Source organism: Clinocottus analis, unplaced genomic scaffold (assembly GCF_023055335.1).
Source record: "Clinocottus analis isolate CAN_PGR_092001 unplaced genomic scaffold, fCliAna1.0.p SCAF_15, whole genome shotgun sequence".
Classification (NCBI taxonomy): domain Eukaryota; kingdom Metazoa; phylum Chordata; class Actinopteri; order Perciformes; family Cottidae; genus Clinocottus; species Clinocottus analis.
In genome coordinates this window covers 11,513,831-11,535,690 of record NW_027175876.1, presented here as the reverse complement: position 1 = coordinate 11,535,690, position 21,860 = coordinate 11,513,831, and the positions used below count along the sequence as shown (strand labels likewise).

General features: G+C 40.8%; 3 protein-coding genes and 1 non-coding gene across 5 annotated transcripts; 2 read left to right on the top strand and 2 right to left on the bottom strand.

The window, feature by feature from the left end:
* Positions 1-447: 447 nt before the first annotated feature.
* Positions 448-17,253, top strand: pbk (PDZ binding kinase). Of its 2 annotated transcripts, XM_068576880.1 has the most exons (10): positions 448-537; positions 1,176-1,343; positions 1,879-2,018; positions 4,141-4,310; positions 4,865-4,994; positions 5,662-5,856; positions 6,451-6,665; positions 16,725-16,772; positions 17,026-17,065; positions 17,202-17,253. In XM_068576880.1, the coding sequence occupies exons 2-8, from the start codon at positions 1,177-1,179 to the stop codon at positions 16,728-16,730; spliced, it is 1,023 nt and encodes a 340-aa protein (XP_068432981.1). In that variant the 5' UTR covers positions 448-537; position 1,176; the 3' UTR covers positions 16,731-16,772; positions 17,026-17,065; positions 17,202-17,253. The 2 variants fall into 2 exon arrangements, with proteins under 2 accessions (XP_068432981.1, XP_068432980.1); XM_068576879.1 differs by lacking the exons at positions 16,725-16,772; positions 17,026-17,065; positions 17,202-17,253 and having other exon boundaries at positions 6,451-6,843.
* On the bottom strand, positions 7,272-16,024 carry esco2 (establishment of sister chromatid cohesion N-acetyltransferase 2). Its single transcript, XM_068576878.1, has 15 exons — positions 15,905-16,024; positions 15,115-15,175; positions 14,195-14,343; positions 13,755-14,058; positions 13,287-13,590; positions 12,883-13,004; positions 12,618-12,729; positions 11,619-11,691; positions 11,314-11,356; positions 10,744-10,885; positions 10,216-10,347; positions 9,596-9,685; positions 9,232-9,375; positions 8,512-8,696; positions 7,272-7,914 (listed from the first exon to the last, which is right to left on the bottom strand). Exons 2-15 carry the CDS (start codon positions 15,165-15,167, stop codon positions 7,782-7,784), a joined length of 1,986 nt encoding a protein of 661 aa, XP_068432979.1. The 5' UTR covers positions 15,168-15,175; positions 15,905-16,024; the 3' UTR covers positions 7,272-7,781.
* ccdc25 (coiled-coil domain containing 25) lies at positions 16,377-19,837 on the top strand. The gene is made up of 9 exons (XM_068576881.1): positions 16,377-16,564; positions 16,725-16,772; positions 17,026-17,065; positions 17,202-17,253; positions 17,692-17,767; positions 18,009-18,112; positions 18,247-18,449; positions 18,688-18,733; positions 19,015-19,837. Exons 1-9 carry the CDS (start codon positions 16,540-16,542, stop codon positions 19,042-19,044), a joined length of 624 nt encoding a protein of 207 aa, XP_068432982.1. The 5' UTR covers positions 16,377-16,539; the 3' UTR covers positions 19,045-19,837.
* A 930-nt stretch (positions 19,838-20,767) lies between these two features.
* On the bottom strand, positions 20,768-20,840 carry trnaa-agc (transfer RNA alanine (anticodon AGC)). The gene has a single exon. It is a non-coding gene; the product is annotated as a tRNA-Ala (tRNA).
* Between the last annotated feature and the right edge of the window lie 1,020 nt (positions 20,841-21,860).

Genomic DNA, 21,860 nt, shown 5'->3' with positions numbered 1-21,860 from the left:
TTCTCGAGAAATAAAAAATCCCTAAACAAATAAATTATACATATATATATATAAAAAATGTGTGTGTGTAAAATTGGTTCCACTTGTAAACCTTCATCATTTTACTTTATAAATAAAAACTAATATAAAGTCTGTAACATGTATCTATCTATCTTTTGCAGACTTGCAAACCAGCTTGAAACCTCCTCCCATAATGTATCATAGTTGTAAAACGTCACTGACCTCAGCTGCTGAAAAGCTGTATTACAAGTCTCACTGATTATACATGTTTAACTATAATAAATGCTGATACCTGATTGTAATCACAGTTCAACACGTACATTCTGTATAGTATTTAAAACATACATCAATACAACAGGCGTGCAGTTCAGCTAAACTCTGCTGTTTATTATTTCCAGTCGCAAACGACATGCGTTCCGTTTGTTCCTCTGCGGCTTCCGTTCCGTACAGGCGATGACACGGAAGTAACATTTTGAACGTTCGGCGCGCGGTTTCATCAGAAACAGCAGTTTTGTATCGACACTGAAAGAACCGCAGGTAACGTTTACTTTGTTGATTAAACTATTGAGTCATCGCACTCAAAACACCATGAAAACAACGTAAATCATGTGTAATGTGTCAAAAATAATTACTGGCAATGTTAACTTTGCGGTCTACGTTAATAAGCTGTTGGGGACCGTTACGTGTTCGCTGAATACTGTTGTGTTGTTGACAAACACCTTATCTAACAGTCGATGTCGGGTTTTATGATATTTTAGTTGCCACTTATCTTGCAGTTGTCAAATACCGACGCGATTTCTCTATTTAACGTAGCATTAGGCCGAAACGTTAGAGGCATTTTACGTTTAGTTATTTCAGAACGACCATCATGCCAGCCTTCATTAAAAATGTTTAATTTTATGGTTGTTTTACGTAAGCGTTAGTCTTACTTAGACAAATATAACTTTATACATAGCAAGTGGAGCATCAGACAGTTCAGATGGTTATTCGGCTACATCAAAACGTCACTTCTATAAAATGTGAACTTTATAGAAATAGTATGTCACAAGCCTGCTAACTTCCAACTACCAATGTACTTTAGTCGATGGTGTTGGTCAGTATAGTTACATAATATGTGTTTGGGTCATTGGCTGTATCCCATGGTAACTATTATGTTATTTGTCGTCCTTGCACAGAATGGCTTCTCCTGCCACTTTCATAGACGAGGGCGCGTTCAAGACCCCTAAAAACGCCCGAACGAAGAGCGTTGCAAGCAGTGTTGGGACCCCGATCACCATCCCGGCCTCACCGTTCATGAAGAAGTTGGGCTGTGGGACTGGAGTCAACGTTTACCTCATGAACAGGTCTGAGGTTTTCCCTGATTACAAAAAAAAATGAATATATTGTTTCAAGCCTCACGTGCCATCTCATCACCTGATTGCTCCTCTTTCTCCTCCCTCTTCCTTTAACTAAAACCAGCTCTTTAGATATCTGAAATGGTCTGTTGCAGTTTTTTCGTCTTGATAATTCACGCCAAAAAATAATCATTCTAGAAAATCTTGGCTTTTAGAAATGGCTCACCATAGTCTCTCAGTGACATCAATTCAAAGATTACTGAAATGGACAAGAAAAACAAGTTGCTTTGTGTATTCTGGATGTATGCTCGATGACATGAGACCAAGATAATTTGTTATTAAATTGTGACAAATTTGCCATTTAAGGCCCAAATATGTCCAGTGGAGTTTTGTGCATTAAAATAAAAATAATCTATGTGCTAATGCATCTTCAGTATACATTGAGATTAACATTGTTTATTGTACTGTTTCTCGGGCTCACTGCATTGGGTCATTGTCACATCTGTATATAAATAATATGATTGCATTGTTGATCAAATCCTAGAATGGGAAAGCTGAATGCGTCTCCCTGGGCTGTCAAGAAGATCAACACCAGGTGTGCAACCAATCAGGTAGCGGTTTACCAGAAGCGCCTGAATGAGGAGGCAGAGGTCCTGAAGGGAATCAATCATCCAAACATTGTTGGTAAGCAGTACAGTACGCTCAGTGTTACAGCTGGACAAACGCCTGTTAGTGCCAAAGCCAAAGTAGTGGCTTTTAAAAAAATAAATATTTATAATTGTTACTCAAAGCATCAACATGAGATAACTCAAGTTTGAGGATGTGATCTTAATTTTTTATTTTTTTTGGTGAAAATTAATATTCAGTGCTAATTAAAAAACATTCGGGGCTTTAGCGTGGACGCTTGTGCCAAATTTGAAGAAATTTCCTCTGGCCATTTTTTGTGACGCAGACTCGACGACTTTAAAGATAGCAAACGCACAAGCTTGTGTCACAAACGGGAATGTGAGGTACCATCACAGGTAACAAAGGGGATCTGAAAGCCTCTGGTGCTGTTTGTTCGTTGGACTTGAAGTTCATCCAGAGAAAAAAAAAAAGAAAGGAAAAGGACGCAGGTGAAGGAAACAGGGATGCAATTTAGAGACAAGGGAGCACTCGGGTGCTTCACGCTCAGGTGTACTTCCTTGAGCACTCTTATAGACATTTTTAAAAAATGTATAAAGATAGAGAATTAGTTTGCAATTGTTATGACAATTAAAGACAAATTGGGAATTAATAAAGTATTGTCCTTTTCCAGTCATATTGTGGAAAAAATATTCTCAACTGAGCTTCCGGATATCGTTTTTGAAAGAAAACAAAATTAAAGTTAAATAAAAAAGAAAACAAAATAGATAATAAATATAGATGAATAATAAACACTATGTATTACTGTATTACTACTCTATAGATTCAATAAATAAAAATTGTCCGCTGTGGTGAGTGAACTAACCCAAGTGCTGCACGCCAGGTGAACATGCTCAATCTGAGTGAACTCCTTACACACACACATTCGCTCCCATTCATACACACATTCGCCATTCAAACCACTGAGCACCAGGGGTTGGAGGCTGCCTGAGTAGAGCCTCTTTACTCAGGAGACTTGAGAGGTAAGCCTGCAGACAGCGCACTGCCCGACTCAGTCTCGAACCCGGATCACCTGTGTGAAGGTCGCCTGCCTAACCCACCACACCACCGTCCCGCGAGGAATATTATATATTCGTGGATACATTTATCATTAGTTTCGTGCTCCACGCTGTTTATTAGCTGCTTAATTAGGTTATACTAGAAGACGGAATAAACGTAAACAGACTAACTGCGTGGACTCTAAATCTAGCCTCAAAGTAATCTTAGAGGCAAGAAAGCCTGGAGCTTTTAGATGTGCATTTTTCAAAAATAAAATTAAAAAAGTCTAAAGCGGTGCTCTGATCGGTGCGAGGTGGCGTTTGCAAAAAGATATGACGCGATGCAAAAAAAGGTATCAATCATTACCAGGAGCGGACTGAGGGAAAAAGTGCCCATGCACTCAATGCATCACGTGTGCGTGTGTGTGCGCGCGCGTGTGTGTAGGGGTGTTGCAGGTGCATAACAAAACAATAAGTTAAGTAACAGAATCTAAACTAACTCTGCAGCTAACTCAGGTGCATTATAGTAACATGGGAATAAAAAACATCAGCATACTCCTTTAAAGGATTTACGTGTTGCTGCCATGCTGTTGAATCACGCTCAGAAACGGCTTCGTCTGCGAGAGAGTGACGCAACGTCCCCTTAAAAAAAGAATAAAAAAATAAATAAATCAAGGCCAGTTTTATTTTGAAAACGGACCAGATACAACTGTCTGTGCGTTTAAGTCTCTTACTCTTGACACATGTTAAGAGGCTACGTGATGACTTTGCCCCAAAAATGAAACTTAAATGTACGTTTCACGTCTGTCGGAGTCCTGGCAGACTTTAAATCAAGGCAGAATATCCTAAAATGGCTAAAAAGCTCTGAAAACCTGCAAGCAACATCTAAACCATGAGCGAATGTGCACGCCCGTGTCTGTGTGTGTCTGTGTGTGTGCTTACCTGTCTGCGTGTGCATCTCAGCAAAGCTCCACTGCTTGCGAAACAGACAAGAGTTTTAACACAACCATGCTTTTTAGAGAGCGACAGGGAAAGTCCCCGAGATCGATGGGTTGGCGACCACTGGTTTACATGTTTATCTTGTTCTACCATATTGTGTTGGTTTCAGGAGTGTTCATTTTGTATCGTTATTCCAACACCAACAGGGTTTCGTGCCTTCGCCGTGGCCAAAGATGGATCAAAGTGTCTGGCGATGGAGTACGGAGGAGAGCAGTCCCTCAATGACCTGATCGAGAAGAGGAAAGAGGACGGCCTGAACGCTTTCCCTGCTGCCAACATAGAAAAAGTAGCACTGCATGTTGCTCGTGGCCTTCAGGTAAAACACACCTTTTCTTCTAGCTGGCGTTACTTAACATGTATCATCCCTGGATTCGTTTCACACCTGTACTGTATACTTGACTCTACATGACAGATTACTGCACACATCAGCTGCTCTTTTTTGTAGCTGATGCCTCCTCCTGCTTGTTAATATTCCTACAGGTTCCTTCTCCGGTTTCTTTGACCAAAAAAAGAGACCCAAAAGTCTGGTATATGTGTAATATTTCACCACTTTACCTTGCCATCAGACAGCCCTTTCCAATAGGCAACTGGAGCCGTTAACTACGCTCTCTTCAGGGGCACAAACAGTACTTTTACCTCCCAGATCACAGAAGTTGCTTGTCTACTGCTGTAGTACATTGCTTTATTATAATGCAGGTACTGTCTGCTTCTCCAAACTGGGAGCATGCTGTCCATGACAAACCCACTCCCAACATCAGTGGTTGATTCTTACCCCAATCATATTTGTCTCGTTAACACATCAGCCATCTTTCAAATTCAATATGAGAAATGAGCAGTTAAATAAACCCAGGCGTGTGTTGCTCTCTGCAGTATCTCCACAACGAGAAGAAGCTGCTGCACGGCGACATGAAGTCTTGTAACGTTGTCATCAAGGGCGACTTTGAGACCGTCAAGATCTGTGACGTCGGTGTGTCTCTGCAGCTGGACGAGAACATGAACGGTAGCGATTGTCTTTGTGTCATTGTCAATAAAAAGCCACCGAGCAGCTGATGGGAACATCTAGCACGGTACCCTCTGCGTGACGGGTGGGAGTTTGTGCTCTCAGCTCGAAAAAGTACACTATTCTCATACAAAATGTGTGCGTTACAAGTGGGATTGATCATGAATGAAAACACAGAATTGGCAGAAACCATTTGGAGGGGTCTGGAGACAACTGTTTTTGATAAAGCGGTTGCAAATCGGTTGTGCGGATTGGAAATCCCTCTGAGCCAAATTTTTTGATTTGGGAAATTGGGCTATTCACTTCAAGTATAATCTAATTAAATTGATTGACTTTGTTATTGTGAAACTAACTGCAAACTTCTGGATCTTTTGTTTTGTTGCAACAGGAGTTATTTTGTTTAAAAAAATAAAAAAAACAATATTGGTAATTTTAGAAACTGACAAATTGAATGTATTGTTTTGTAATTAGATCCAATTTGGGTTTAATTACTTTTGCCAAGTGGGGATGGTCCATCAGCAGGATTACAGAAATACTACTGGTCAAATGTTCAAGAAACTCAGTGGAAAGGATGCAGCATGGGCAGTGATTAACCTGTTCTACACACACAGTGTTTCATCTCTCTCACCGCCCATCTACTTCATTAGTTTCTTCTTTCTGCCCTCAGTGTCGGACCCAAAGGCCGTGTACATTGGCACAGAGCCATGGAAACCAAAAGAAGCTCTGGAGGAGGAAGGAGAAATCACTGACAAGGCGGACATCTTTGCCTACGGTCTGACTCTGTGGGAGATGATGACGCTGGCCATGCCGCACCTGGAGATGTTGGATCAGGATGACGAGGAGGAAGAGGGTGAGGTTGAAGGTGAGAAGCTGTTTACACAGGAAGCCCTGAATCTTGGTGACACACTATTACTTTTCATAACATACTATCCAATGATAAGTATTGATTTTCATGCCATGTTAAAGTATACAATTTTCATGACATACTATAAAATGTCCAAGAAAGTCATGCCATAGCAGAACATACAGGTATGGCATCTTTAAAAAGTTGTAAAAACATCAGAATGGCGTTGTAGAAATGTATAAAAGTGTGTTGAAATAAATTGGTCAAAGTAATAAAAAGCCATAATCATCAGACTTGATGATATTCTTGTGCAGCAGCTGTCATTATTCTTGCTCTCCAGTTGCACTGATGGCGCTCCATTGGCAGACCGAGCAATGATTCCCAACCTGGTGCCAGGTCCCCTTCCGAGAAAATTAAGGATAAAGGAAGACAATCTCAAACGTTGACCCACATTTACTTTAAAAATTACCTCTTTGGTTGAAAAGATCAAGAATCTGGATTGTGATAACGTGTCGCGAAGTAAAAAAAAAAAAAAAAAAGAGTTTGGGCACGCCTGCCTTGGAGCAGCGAAATACAAACCCAAGATTTTAACACTTTGATTTTCCGCCGCAGACGACTCGATGGAGGAGAGCTTTGACGAGGACGCCTACTACGAGAGGCTGGGGACCAGACCGGTGCTGGATTTCGAGGCTCTGGGCAGCTCGTACCGGAGGATGGTGGAGCTCTTCTATCTCTGCACCAACGAGGACCCCAAGATCCGACCCTCGGCCGCCCAGATCGTCCAGGCCTTAGAGAGCAACGCCCCGCTGGACCAAACGCCCAGTGAGGTGATCGTTATCGACTGATTCTCAAAACAATTCAGCGTTTTAAGCTTTGTCAGGGATTGACATTTCTTTAAATGAGAATCATGGTCTCATGTAGTCACTACTTTTCTTTGGGGAGGGTTTTGTTCATTTAGAAACTAAAGGAAATGCGTTGACATTAAGGTCATCGCTACTGTACATCTTTGTTGTCACTTTACCACTTTTTCCTCTTTTTTTTTGTATGGCGCCTTTGCCATAAACATTTCCATGTATGTCAATATAAATGTTTTGACTTTCTTTATTCTATGTTTGTTTCTGCACTTCTGTAAACTTTGATATTTCTTGATAAAACTTTTGAGCTTTACTTTATTGTAATACCTTGCATACATCTAAGTATCAGTAGCTGTGCAGCGCCAACAAGAATCTGTATTGAGCTCTTTTTATGCATACCAATTCATTTTAAATATTAGAAACTTAAAAAAGGCAGGAAAGTAGTTGCTGCTCCATCAGGAGCAGATTGATAGCATGTCTGTAGATGAAGTAAAGTTATCTTCGCTTAGGAAAATGAAAAGCAGTTTGATTTCTTTGCAGATACACAGATGATACTCCCTCTTAGCATACATAAACATGTTTAAGTATCATGAAGCAAAAGGCAACGTTTATTAAGTATATGTACAAAGTGGAATGCTCGTAAACAATAAAAGCATCGCTCTTTCAAAAAGTTTATAAACATTTCCTTTCTAGAAAAAAAAGAAGAGAACAATCCGAACATTTAAATGAAACTTTGCAAAAATTGGACATTCAGCTGCTGCAGTTTTAAGCTCCTCATTAAGCAGAATTTAAACATCTGAATAGAAAGCACTGCCAAGGAACACATTCAACAGTAAATTAGAATATAAATACTGAGTGACAACAGGTGCATCATGAACCTTTGAAAATTCGACTTAAATCATGAACACAATGTATTAGAGCTATACAACAGAAGCTTACACAAACTAAAGCCTGATCAACAACCAAACCTGAACAGTAATACCTTGCATATTAAAGACAATAACAATTGCCTGAAGATCTGTTAATATGCATTACTTATAATTTAATAAGTCATGTGAAACAGTAATGCACCTTTAAACTGTATCTACTTCATGCAACAAAGTTGTAGACGAGGAAGGTTGGCGTGTTGGAGTACTTGGTTGCAAACAGTTTGCCGTCAGGCGTCGGGTCAGAGAAAGCGATTTCCTCCTTGGTGAGATGGCTGCCGTACATGTAGGTGCTCCTAAAAAAACAGGGAAGACAGAATTATTGTAAAGAAAGAGGAAAATTATACTGCTGTGATCCAACAATATTTTACTTTTTTTTTTAAAAAAGTAGACTATGTGGCTCAGTTTAGGTGAGTGATCGTGCACGGCTGGCAAATTGAGCTGAAGCAGTCTGTGCTTAGTCGAGCCACACGGACATATTACTGTATGTTTTGTATTTTTACAAGTGGAGAGAAAATAAAGTATAAAGTATAAGGCCAAACTTTTAGATGATTTCAGCGAATTTACAATAACTTTAGCGCCGCTTGGTATTAATCACATACTACGACGAAAGTGAAATTGTGTACATGAGGACATTTATAATAAAGTTGGTTTAAGCAGCTCACTGGTAATAATAATAACAATAATCATAGCGGTAAAACCATCTCTTTTGAAAGACATGACAGTTTTATTGTCGTAGCTTTGGTCATCAAAGTCACATAACATATGTTAGTTGAATTAAATTACAAAATAAAATGAAACCCTAGCTGTGCACTTTAACCATTCATTTTGACTCCATTTTTTTATTTTACTTCCTCAAATGATTGAGATTTGTGTTGCGCCTGGCCTTGTACCTGACGGTGTCCAGCATGCGTGTTGCGATGCTCTGTCGCCGGGCCAGACTGAAGACCCAGATGCGACTGATCCCACACAGCGCTTGTTCTGGGACGGTGGAGCAGCACCAGGCCCGGTGTCGCTCCATGAAGTCGTCCTTCGTCATGTCTTTTTGTTGGTCCGGCTGCTCGAGGACTCTGTAGGCCTGCAGGGACACGTGGGTGATGGTCAACATGAGGCACGTCAACGACGTGCGCTGACAATTCATGGAGGGGAAATGGGTTTGTTTGAAGTCATATTCAACAGGATACAATTTAAAAAGCGGGCCTGAGTGATTTGACTTAACTCTGCTATTTATTGGCAACAGCTATACAAAAAAGCATATGAACTGCATTTTCCTGAGTTTGTTTTATTTGTCTTTCGCTACCAAAAACTAGTTAGTGGAGGCGGTGAGTGCCGTCACCCATCCAGACGCTGATATGATATCAACCAAATGGAATTCAGGTTTATATCAAGACTAGAAAAAGGCAGTAATATCCAAGCAGGGGGTTTCTGAGACAGCAAACACTCCTCTACACAAAGCTAATTTCCTCAAATAAACATGTTTTCCCTCTATGTCAATAACTTTTGTGTTAAAAACCGCTGTTTCAAAGGTCTTAATGGACAAATAATGGAAGAGATGGAATGGACTGGCTCTGCCAACAGACACACACACACACAGACACACACTTCAGCCATACCTGACGTATGGGTTCGGCGACGAGGCAGCCCACCACCATGCGCTCGGTGCTGATGAAGAGGTAGGTTTTGGCCTGCGTGGGTCTGCTCAGGGTCAGCTGCTGGAAACCCAACTCATTGTCCGCTACATGCCGCACATCCTCAGCCTGAAATCAAGCACACACCGTGAGGAAGACGGTAAAATCAAACCTGGAAAAGCAACTTTGTACACTTCTCTCAAACCACATCAGATATGTCTAACTCTGGAGTGAAACGGTAACATTTTTGACTTCACAGCAAGCTAAGCTGTGACTTTTACAGACTAAAGTGGAGACAAACTTTACAGCATATACACTGTGAGAAACCAGCTAAAGTGAAAACCCACACCTTTTTAATGGCGTATTTGGGATCATCTGGCATGACGAGGAGGATTTTTCCATCCCAGAACTCTGCCACCACCCGCTCCTTCTTCCAGCCCTGGAAGCACAACAGAGAGAAGAAGCTGCAGTTACAAGCCAACAGCTCCGAACAAACTCACCTCCCCATGAAACAAACGCAGGCCAGCAGCTTTGGCAGAAGATCTCTGAGAAGCATGAAACTACTTTGAATTAAAAAAGGAAAGATACTTAAGAGACTGTAAAAACTACAAGTTAGATAAGGAAGTAGCACACCTAATAAGAGGTTATAGCACTGTTAAATCCTTATACAAGTATATTAGAATGGAAATAATTAGTTGTGTTTCAAACAGGGGATCCTGCATCAATTCTGACTGTTTCAGTCACAATAAAAAGTTAAAAGCTTTATGGCTCACTGTGTGGAAATGACTGGGATTATTGTATGTGTTAAGGCAACATCAGGCTTGACTTTGCACAAGAATGGTATTTGATACCCGTACCAGCATCGGGCCAATATCAGTATCGATGTGTTGCTGGTTTCATAAATTGATCCCCTATGTAGCTGTTTCACTACTTAAGAGTTCAGTCCAGAGAGATTGAAGGACGTTTTACCACAAATTTGATGGAGTCGAGGAAGCGCTGGTGGAACTGGGTGTGCTGGAAATGGTCCTCTGGGTTGTCTGCGCTGTAAACCATTCCACATGAGCTGCAGGTCGTCGCTCCAAACTGCTTCTGACCAGCGTCCTGGGCGGGAAAATACAGAGAATGATGCAGTCAACACACAGAGGAAGACGAAGGTGCAATAATAGAAGAGAAAGGGACCAATTGTAGTGAAGTATCGGCCGGCTTCAAGCAGTGTCCGAACTGGCTTTACGGGAACAATTCATCCTTTATTTTATGTGTTTGTTTGACCTGTTTTCACTGCTGAATCAGTTTAACCCCCTAAATATAACTTCCAAATGCATAAAGTAGACCTGCTTCCCCCTGCCTCAAATTAGCTAATATTTACTCATGAGTGTAGTTAATAAGTGAGAGTGTGGTCTTCATGGCAGTTCTGGACTCTCAAATGTTTTGGGCTCAAGTATGTACCAAAAGCTAGTGATTCACCCAGCAGAGCTGATCATATAAAGATGAACATACGATAATAAGCTGGTCGTCATCCTGTTTCTCCTTCCTCTTGCGAACAGGTCGCTCTTTGAGTGCAGAAGTAGTTTGTAGGGGTGCCATCGGGCCGGAGGGCGTGCTGCAGGACACTGCTGGTCTCGGAGCCGCATTCTTGAACCTACAAGACGACAATACTGTGGTGTTAGTGCAAAATGCACTAACATGCAAAACACACAGCCTCAAAAGGACTTTGATGTGCCAGTGACAGAAGCTATGAAACACTTAACACCTATTTGTAATTCATTAGTATTTACTTATTCTGGACTCTTAAACGTATGTCCAAGTCCATAAAAGTAGAGCAGTCACTGCTCTCTTCAGAGCTTCTGTTTCTAAAGCTTCATTGCTCTGGCTTCTCATCCCCCTTGTTTTTGTTTTTACTGAAGAGAGTAAACACGTTGGGAGAAATGTTTCCATCCTCTTTTGCCAGACCCTCAAAGCTTTACCTCATTATATGCAGGGAATACGGTGCCAAATTCACTGTTTTGTTTCATATAAGAAGCCTTTCATTTTGCCGTGTTAGCGGTTGATGACTGGTGGATGTCTCACCTCTTTGAAGCAGAGCCAAAGATGGGATACATTGCTGCAGAGTCTGTGGAGAAAATTTTGAAAAAAAATACATATTTAAAAAAAAATAAAGCTTTCATGGAACAAGAGTGACATTTTAAACGGAAATGCTCATGAAAACAAAGCGGGGAGGGGGGTTGAAGCTCCTGACGGCACTGTGATGTGAGCTAGTCAGCGTTTCAGTGGAGTAAAATCACCTCCAGATGTTGAACCATGATTATGAAAGAGTTAACAGCGGTGTGTGTGTGTGTGTGTGTGTGTGTGTGTGTGTGTGTGTGTGTGTGTACCTTTGGGTGGGCTGGCGGCAGCACTGGGCGGGCTACTCTCACTCAGGTCAAACATGGGTTCAGAGCCACCATCCTGGAAGAAGAAGAGTTTAATATCATGAACAGATGCAGCACAAACTCAGAAATCAAGAAAATTTGGGTTTTGTTAATAATGAGGTCATCACCATTAACACGGTTCCCATGCAACCTGAGGTTTGTACGAAGCGAGGCCAACATACTACAGGTATCTTTTTGTGATCTGGCTCAACTCAAGCCGGGTTGGTTGGTGGATTCCAAACGGGACAAGAAAGCGATTTCGCACAAACATTGTGCTAAATCATTAGACATCCCCAACAAGGGGGAGGCGGCTCTTGTAAGCCATACACACAGCCAAGAGCACAGTCCCTGTGTTTGATTTGTGATGGTTTCAAATGTGTGTTGGGTATTGTTGAGAGTTGGACAATTATGAATATGAAGCCAGGTTCAAAACAATGAATTGAGCTGCTGTGGTCTCTTTCTTTGTAAGGTTTCATTGTTACGGTAAAATGGGCCATAAAATGACGTGAAATGTTGAACTTCTGTAGTGGTAGCTCCCCACAGTGGGTCTACTCTACTCTCAATATTACTTGTGAAGTATGGTGGGATAAACGGATAAATCAGAATTCATGGCAGTTATAGTCATAGCAAACGCAACTCTTAACTGTGAAGTGTATGCACATACGCACAAACACACACACACACGAATGTCAAGTTCAGTCTAGATCTGTCAGTAAGTGAAATTCAGAAAGCAAAAATGTATACAATTAAAACTAAAAACAGGGATTCATTAGTGTGTGGCGTGTTCATCACAATCAATGTCCCAGCTCTCTAAAAAGAGTGGGAGCTCTGATAAACATTCAGCCACAAATTAACTATGAACACACTGAAGTTAAAAAATTGAGTTGTTAAACATACGAAGGACCAGAAAAAGAAGTGCTGTACAACTGTATCTGTGAGCATGTGTGTATACGTCTGCTGTACCTGAGGACTGAGCGATGCAGCCGTGGAGGCAGGACTTGCTGTTGGGGTCCTCGTCAACACAAGCTTCAGCTCCTTGGTGATCCCATATTTCTCCGACAACATTTTAGGAGAGCTGCAGGAGAAAGACGAACGTCATTGATGATCTGAGAGGATGCAGTTAAATATGGAGTATAGCTAAAACATTCACAGCATTCAGATTGTTCTGTCCGCTTGAACAACGTTTTCCCAAATTGGGATTTTTTGGAAATTGAGATTTTGGGGGCACCTGAATGGCTCTGGAGATTCAGGCTCTTCGTTAACGAAGTCCATCCAGTCTGACGGTTCAAACTTTGCTCTCTGCTGTGTGCTCGGCTGGCTCTCTTCTTGGCTGACCGGCTGGACATCGGTCTGTCGGCAATAACCGGGACAACATAACATCAACTCCACATTTCAAATCTGCAAGCAAACCACTGTGGTGTGGAACTGTCTATTTGCAATTTGCCTTTTAACTTGTACATGCCTCAGAGCGACCATTAATGTTAGTGATTGAGGCATGACATGTATCAGTTAAACAATACTAATACAAGCCAATAAATGCTCAAATCAAAGCATTCTCTACATCCCAACGAGGACCCTTAAGACTCAGTCTCTTGTCTGGCCATTAGAAACATATAGAATGGCTCCTCTCACCTGTTTAAGGTGATTCTGTTGTTTGTTCATCAATGGAGCCGGTGCCTTTGATTTCTCCCTGTCAGGCTGAAGCTGGACAGTTTTGCTTTTTGGGACCGACACTGGCCTGGTTGAAGATTTTGGTGCAGATTTCTTGTACATAGACGTCGGTTTCTTTCCGGTACTGAAGAAAGCAGCTCCTACAAAGATCTTCGGTTTGAGCTTCAGGCTGCTGAAAGCGGTGGTGAATGGTTTTCTGGACTCTGCTGGCTTATCGCTGCTGGTGGAAGCAGCGATTGTACCTGCCGCTGGTTTAGCAGCAATACTGTTGAAATACATGATGCAATGATGGCATAAACAAGATTTAAATTATAACTATGCTTGCTTTAGTAAATAGAGACACGTGATGTCCAAGGAACTAAAAAATGGTGTTGAAAAGCTGCAGGAGCACCAACAAAGCAGCTACGACTGACTTATAAGAGAACAAACCTGTTAACTTTGGACAACTTGATCATCTTTGAAGAGGTCGCCCTGCCTATGGTACCCGTCTTTCCCACACTACGAGATGCTGCAGCCACCTTTCTCTGCTTGCTGCCTCTTTTAACATTCCTCTTATTCTTCTTTTTCTCCTGGGAAGGAGGAGGAGTAAGAAGACGTGGAGGAGAAGGCAGCGAGTCCTTTATTGCCTTCCTCTCTAGTGGAGTGAGATAGACGGCTTTCTTCTGGCCATAGAAGGAACTTGTAACCATGGAAAGTTGAACTGGAGATTTACACAGTGATTTGGCTGGAGAGGCTAGTAAAAAAAAAAAAAAGTAGAAAAAGAGTAATTTTGCAGCATGTCTTAATTCTACCATTTGAACATATTCAAGAGTCACATCGGCTGACCAAAAATGACTCCCTGAACCATTCTTTTTACTAGTCCATCCTACCTGCTGCTCTAGGTGGGGATGGTGAGGTGAAGTTCTTCTTTATCGGGCGCCCAACTGGCTTCTTCCTGGCCGGTGACTGTGGGGGCTTCCTGGGGGAGCTCCTCTTCGAGGGGGACAACTCCTTCCCTACCCTGCTCTTGGCCGGGTGGCTGGAGTTAAGACAAGGTTGGTCAAAATGAGAAACAGCCAATGCCACAGGGATAATAAATAAGCTGGTAGAATATGTGACACAAATGAGGATACACAGTACATCATACACAGTATAAACACAACTCTGTACTGTTATTGGGGTTAAGAATTGTTTTCAGAAGTTCCCATAATAGTGTTGATATGACATCAGAGTTTGATTCAATTCAATTCAGTTTATTTTGTATAGCCCAAAATCACAAATACAAGATTTGCCTTGCAGGGCTTTACAATCTGTATACATGACATCCCTGTCCCAGAACCTCAAATCGGATCAGGAAAAACTCCCCCAAATAAAGATAGTAAAACCCTTTAACAGGGGAAAAAGGGAAGAAACCTGAGGGAGAGCAACAGAGGAAGATCCCTCTCTCAGGATGGACAGAAGCAATAGATGTCATGTGACCAGAATAAACAACATAACAGAGTTGCAGCATATTACATGAATATGACAAAAACATTCAGATTTTGGGTCCCAGTACCAAAAGAAGTGATGTTTCATTTAACAAAATAAACCACACACAAGGACAAGCAGCTGTAGAAACGTTTACCTATAGAGTTAGATAAGAGTATCAACATGGCAAACCTTTGACTTAAATCAGGAACTATCTGATCAAAGTAAACTAATCATTCAAAATGTCTTCTGTAATTGATACAGAGTCCATGTTTTTGTTACATTTGAATGTATCAGAACTCAGTACAATACCTTTTGAGTACCCAGTGTGTTCACAACTCACCTGTCGGAGTCCAGTGAGGAGAGCTTCCTCTTCCTGGTGACAGTGGGAATCATGTTCCTCCCTACATACAAACACAAACACAGCAACATTAGTAGTTCTTCATTAACTCATGATGAGGGCTGAATTAAGTTTTGGTCAAGTAACATTAATTTATTTATAAAAAAAGAAATGAATGTACTACAATAACAGCCACTATGAGCAGTGTGACAATGCGTCCTATTGGTAGTAGAATGAGGTCACAGACTACAATGAATATTTAGGGAGTTTTGTGTTTGAGCTTAAAGCGACATTTTTAACACAAGCTAAACGTAGATGGAGCTGATGGCCACGCCGCAGACGTAGTTAGCTAAACTACACTGGCGGGGTGATGGGTCCCTAACTTTAATAATGTTAATGATGTTGTTCTCAGTTCAACATGACACCGTATTTCATCATGTTTGTGCACAAACGTGAGCTTGTGTCACGTGAGGTAATAAAGCGCGGTGGGTAATTGGCGGGATGATTAGCTTTGACAAAAGATGACAGACAAACTAACATTAGCTAACGTGTCGATATTGATCACATTACTTTGATCAGATAGTTCCTGATTTGTTTCCACGTATGTCTGTGTTTTAAAGCCAATAAATAGCATTACATCCGAACGTCATGCAGTTGTTTGACGGGTCGCTAGCTTAAGTTAACGTAGGATTCATTTACATTCAACGTTACGTAAATGCACCATTTAGGAGAGAAGCAACGCACCAAACAGCAAAACATAAAGCTTGAAGCACGAATGTTAGCTATAACTTACCAAACACGTCTGTGATTCTGAATAAAACAATAAGTGTCGGTATAAAGTTTGAGTCGCTGCTTATTCTGCCCGCGTTTCTTCTCACTGTTTTGAATGGGTTTGAACAGCGCGCGCCAGTCTCTAGAAAAAAAACAGACAGGAAACGGAAACACGCTGAAATATTTTCTTTTATAACAGTAAAAGCACGGACGAACTTCTGGTCCTTGCTTTCAAAATAAAAGATAATCGTTTCCGAAATGACAATCACGCATGTAACCGTCCGGAATGGAAATGTGTGTTGTTCACATATATTGCGAGCAGTTATACTAACACTTCTAGATCAAACATGTATTTTGTGAAAGTGTTGTTTCTTGTGTTTTCTTTTCCAAATAACTTCCAGTGACTGCGGCAAGTTTTGGAACGTCGAGCTTTTATTTTGTAAAATAAATGTGGGCACTTCCGGACCGGTAACTGCCGCTTTGCGCAGCTGGGCAACAACTTCCCAGGTCAACTTGTCCACGAGAAAAGTGACAACAGCAACGGACCAGGCGGGACGCAGCTCGTTATATTTATTTGTGTTGATAATTAGCTACATTAGCTTTCAAACTGTATACAATTCACATTCGTATTTTAGTGGGGAGTTTGATTCACGTAAAATGGTGTTTTTCTTCACAAGTACCGGTGAGTAACGTTAACGATGCGGCAGCTAGCTCGTAGCCTGGTTAGCCAATACTTTTGCATTATTTCTCATTTCATGTGACTGTGTTTTTTGTGTGTTTCATGCCGCCATCTTCTATTGCTGCTTTATCCAGTAACTAACTGTGTATTGTTTCCCTCTCAGTGGTGAACCCTCACTACACCATCTACATGGGGAAAGACAAATATGAAAGTAAGTTCGTTATTAGATCTCTCTCTCTCTCTCTCTCTCTCTCTCTCTCTCTCACTCACTCACTCACACACACACACACACACACACACACACACACACACACACACACACACACACACACACACACACCCTTTTTCACAGACTTTTTCACAGACTTGGCCACAAGTATTTAACCTTTGTCTTGTCTTGTCATTCTGATTATTGACGGTTACACTTCTATCTGTCATGATGCCACATGTCATTATTTTTGCAGACGAGGATCTAATAAAGTACGGATGGCCTGAAGACATCTGGTGAGACTCATGTGTAAACACTTACGTTGCTTCATAGATGCCACTTAATATCTTGTAATAAATAGTTTGTCAGCACGACTAAGATACATATGAATAACACAATTTTAATTCTTTCTTTTTTCACCCCTACGTCCAGGTTTCATGTGGACAAACTGTCTTCGGCTCACGTTTATCTGAGACTGCCAAAGGTAAAGAGTCAACCCAGTAAATCTGAAATCCTGAATGTGAAGTACACAATCATGTCCTGCGTCCTGATGATACAGTGTTGCGTTCAGGGGTTAAAAATAACTACCAACCAAATGCTGGTCAAATATGCAAGTGGCTGCTGGATTTACTTCACTCACTAGCCAAGGAAACAATTGTTATCTTGTGAGCGGTTGGTAGATTTTGGAGTACGCAGGCTGCCGTGGCTAATAAACCATTTTTAAAAGAATGTCCAACACTAATTAGGATTTGCTTTTGGACAAACGTATGTTATCTATCTTTATCTTTGGTCAGTTTACATGAAGCCTTCTGCTAAACAGCACAAATGAGAACAATGATGCTCTGGTTGATTTGAAGTGTATTTTAGCCCTTGAATACAGCACACATGGTCAAATCTTGTTGATTTTAAATTGTTTTCCTAGGGTCAGACCATAGATGAAATCCCCCCCGAGGTGCTGATAGACTGTGCACAGCTGGTGAAGAACAACAGCATCCAAGGTAGAGATCCGCTTCCTGATAATGTCTTTTGGCGATTGGCATCGGGTATCAGCCCTGACCGATGGGTTTCAGAATAAAAGTCTTGATTAGCACACCTGATCAGAAGGAGTGCTGTATTAAACAAAACAGTTTCTCCTTACCCTGACAAATCATCCCGTTGAAGCCTTTTTCTGCTGGTTTTTGTGATTGACACGTGTATATTTCTATGCATGTTAATTTAAACTGTGTTGAATGCTGTCAGGCTGTAAGATGAACAACATCAAAGTGGTTTACACACCTTGGGCCAACCTGAAGAAAACCGGAGACATGGACGTCGGACAGATCGGCTTCTTTCGACAAAAAGAGGTCAGTAGACCAGCGCTGAAATGTGTCTCAAACAAACACATGACATGGCCCGTTTTTTCTTGTTTTCTACGTCATGAGTCCGTTATCACCGCTGACTTACCCGTTGAGGTGCGTATGCTTTCACTGTTTAACAGGTGAAGATTGTGGCCGTGGAGAAGAAGGTCAATGAGATGGTGAACCGCCTGGAGAAGACCAAAGTAGAAAGCTTCCCCGACCTGGCTGCTGAGAAAGAGGCAAGAGACCAGGAGGAGAGGAACGAGAAGAAAGCACTGCTGCAAGACCAGAAGAAGCAGGAGAAGGAGGAGCAGAGGAGGAAAAAGGAGATGGATGAACTCAAGTAAATTTGTGTTGTTGTTTTTCTATGCCATTGTTATATTAAAGTTCGATTGAATTAAAAAAAACAACAAGAAAATACCTAAGAATTGTCAAAAGGTTTACCTAAGCCTTTACATAATGGCAAACTCACGCCGTTACTTAAACCGATAGTTTAAAACTGTTCTGCAGAGTTTTTATTAAAGCCTCTGTACACGTATTTGTACATTATGCATTACATTTATTGTGGTTTTTCTCTCCAGGAACTACACCTCACTGATGAAGAGTGAAAATATGACGACCAACGAGGTGAAGACAAACCTATGAATCTATATTCTGTTTAGGAATCGACAGAACGTCTTCTGGTACCCAAATAAACCCAAAGCACAGTCAATACATTATTTAGATTATCCGTCGGAATGAAGCAGAAAAGAATATAAGTACCTTTTTAGGTCATGGACGAGCTTTGACTTAAAGCGTTATGAGGTTATACAGAGAAGTCGTTCCACTTGATCAAGTAAAGTAAAAGGTACTTATTTAGTACCAGCTCTGGCTTCGTTAACTTGCGCTTCTTTACCTTTCGCTTGCAGGACGGTAACGATTCAGACGACTTCATGTGAGAGGGGAAGCAGACAGAACCGCCTCTGTCACTGAGACCTGCCGACGGGACGCTCTCCCGCTGCTTTTGCTTGCTGTAACTCTCCACTGACATTGAAAGAAATCAAAGACAAAACAGATATTCTTTTTTTTTCTTTTTCTTTTGGACACTTGGGGCAGAACCTGAGGCGATGAGGGACAGCGGCAGGGATTTATTCCACATGCCGAGCTGATAGTTCTCTTCATGGAGGGATCGGCACTGCAGAAGAAACGCAGGACAACCAGAAGGCTGAGCATCATTTTAGAGGAAAAAAAACACTGAAATAGCAGAACGATTCTCACTGCCGTTGGTTTCTGATAAGAACTCATGTCTGGCTGTTTTTACAACCCTGCAGACCCTTCTGTTCACTTTTTTTTTATGTGTTCATTTCTCTGCACGTCAGATTTTATTCACTACAATTGAATTAAATTAAACTAACAGTTCTAGTTATTCAATTAAGGTAATATTCTTTTGAGCAGCACCATCATGCAGGCGCCGCGGCTTTCAACATCTAACGGAGGAACCATCGTGTCTGGAGCCACAGATGTCCTGCAAGATTACATTTTAAGGCTGCATCTAAAATTATTTTTAAACGACGCTTGTCTCAAGTCTTCTGCTTGTTCTGTCCAACTACCTGTTTAAATACAAATAAATTACAGTAAGTTTACAATAAAACCACACAGCAGAATTTCCTGACATTTAAAGCTGGAACCATTATGTGTTTGGCATTTTTGAATATACAAAAAAGGATGTATATAATAAAATTATTAAAATAATATATCATTTTCATGAGCCCTGTGACCATAGTGCATACAGGTGTATTCTTTGTTTCTTTCACTGCTGTTTTTGTGAGATTTTTTTTATAAAGCTTTTAAAAACCTTGGTCATGATCAAATAGAAGTTTAGTAAAAGCAAGTAAGTGGACCTTGAGTACTTTATGTATGTGTTAAATACTGGACCTACAGTAGAAGTTGTACTTGCGCCACCAACGGATGACACATGTAACAGTGCATCTCTTTAATGTGTGCTGTCTGCAGGCAGAGGGAGACACTAACCTCTTCTCGGTATTCAGCTGATAAAGATTTGTACTTAACATAACTCCCATGCATTAGAATTTGCAGGGTTTTTTTTTCTTAGTCTTTAAAACAAAACTCCGTTTCCCTGCGGTTTTTAAAATATCAGTAGCATTTATCCTCCTGTAGGGGGCACCATCAACACATCTACACTTACTGAGGATGTATGCTGACGAGCCACTTTCATGTGGAGCAACTCATGTTAATAAACTAGTATGTTATTGAACTAAGTCGTCCTACTAACCTTTTGAGTTCATTTCCGTAACGTATCTTCATGAACTTGAATTGCCAAGATGTTACGTTACCAGTAATGGTAACCTCAAAAACTGTACTATATTAGTAAACGTAGATGTTGTGAATCAGTAATTTATATATTAATACTGATCTGATACTTGGCTCGTACATGTGCAGACATTTGGAATTAAAAACTACACTTGTTCTAAAACTCTCTCCTACATTGAAATGTATTGATCCCAAATAACTAGGCAAGAAAATGGGGCTTCTCTATATTTGCACTTGTCTTGATATCGGTAGTCCAACGACCACAAACAAGTCACTCTAATTTAGAGTTGATATAAACTTATATTTATTGTTTATACGCAAAATTATGTTTCTGTCTTGAAAATAAAAATTTGGAGGATGCGGGCATCGATCCCGCTACTTCTCGCATGCTAAGCGAGCGCTCTACCATCTGAGCTAATCCCCCAAGCTAGCTAACAGCAGCGTCAAAACCATGCAAGACATTACGGTACTCGGCTACCAGACAGGACTTGTATTGACAGTAGTGCCAGATCGTCACGGATTCAAGCGTTTCTTTGTCATAATGGGTCTTAGAAGGATGTGAAGTGTTAAAAGACTTGAATTCATACACTGCCTTTGTTGAGCGCATACGCATACTCGTATGCAGTGCTTCATTCATTTAAGAGTTCTGTATTTGGTGTCCTGCTACAGCAGAAAGCACAGTCCAAAAGTATAGAAAACTTAAAAAGGATTCAGAAATTATTATTTAAATTACTATAATATACTATCCATTTAATTGCAATCATGTTCTGTTCAACACATGGCACTTCATACTTTTCTGTTGTGAAATTCAGGCGTTATGACTTGCATTTACAAATGTTCCTTTAAGTTGGACCAGCTTGTTGCTCTGATGTACTTTCCTTTTCTGCTTTTTGGGAATAAATGCAAAAATGTCTTCACAGCTGATGTTCTCACAGCATGCAGATGAAGCTGATGACTGTTTGGAGGAAGACCTTAAAGAAGTTTATGGAAAAGTATTAAAAGTGCGAGTATTTCAGTCACTGTAACAATGTTTCGAGACTAATGTACATTTATTTTTTGTTTGAAAATCTAACATTGGAGATTTTTACTTGTATTATTTTTGTATCACAGTGGACTTCAGAAGGTTTCTTCAGCCAAATCCAGAAACCAGTGAAGGGTGTAGGACAGAGCAAGGTACAAGTTGACATTGTTCACCATAACCTGTTATGTTGGACAGGGAATGAACTCTTTTAGAAACCAGGTCAAATTTAAACTTGAAGTTACTTCATGTTGAGATTCATTCAGTCCATATCAAAATGTATAATAGGGTGAATGTACAATTGACTTTTGAAATTGATGAAACCATCACGTTTTAAACTATCCAACAATATGATTATAGGCTAAACTATACAATACCTCTGCCAATACTTGACCATCTCCATGTCGCCTGATATACTCTGAGAGA

Bases quoted from the DNA above. Each gene is read 5' to 3' on its own strand.
- pbk (XM_068576879.1), top strand. From the start codon at position 1,177: ATGGCTTCTCCTGCCACTTTCATAGACGAGGGCGCGTTCAAGACCCCT. The intron at 2,019-4,140 runs GTAAGCAGTACA...CAACACCAACAG, and splicing joins CAATCATCCAAACATTGTTG to GGTTTCGTGCCTTCGCCGTG. The intron at 4,995-5,661 runs GTAGCGATTGTC...TTCTGCCCTCAG, and splicing joins GCTGGACGAGAACATGAACG to TGTCGGACCCAAAGGCCGTG.
- esco2 (XM_068576878.1), bottom strand. From the start codon at position 15,167: ATGATTCCCACTGTCACCAGGAAGAGGAAGCTCTCCTCACTGGACTCC. The intron at 13,591-13,754 runs GTTTGTTCTCTT...GTATTTCAACAG, and splicing joins AAGTTGTCCAAAGTTAACAG to TATTGCTGCTAAACCAGCGG. The intron at 13,005-13,286 runs GTGAGAGGAGCC...TATTGCCGACAG, and splicing joins AACAGAATCACCTTAAACAG to ACCGATGTCCAGCCGGTCAG.
- ccdc25 (XM_068576881.1), top strand. From the start codon at position 16,540: ATGGTGTTTTTCTTCACAAGTACCG. The intron at 17,254-17,691 runs GTAAAGAGTCAA...TTGTTTTCCTAG, and splicing joins TTTATCTGAGACTGCCAAAG to GGTCAGACCATAGATGAAAT. The intron at 18,450-18,687 runs GTAAATTTGTGT...TTTTCTCTCCAG, and splicing joins AAGGAGATGGATGAACTCAA to GAACTACACCTCACTGATGA.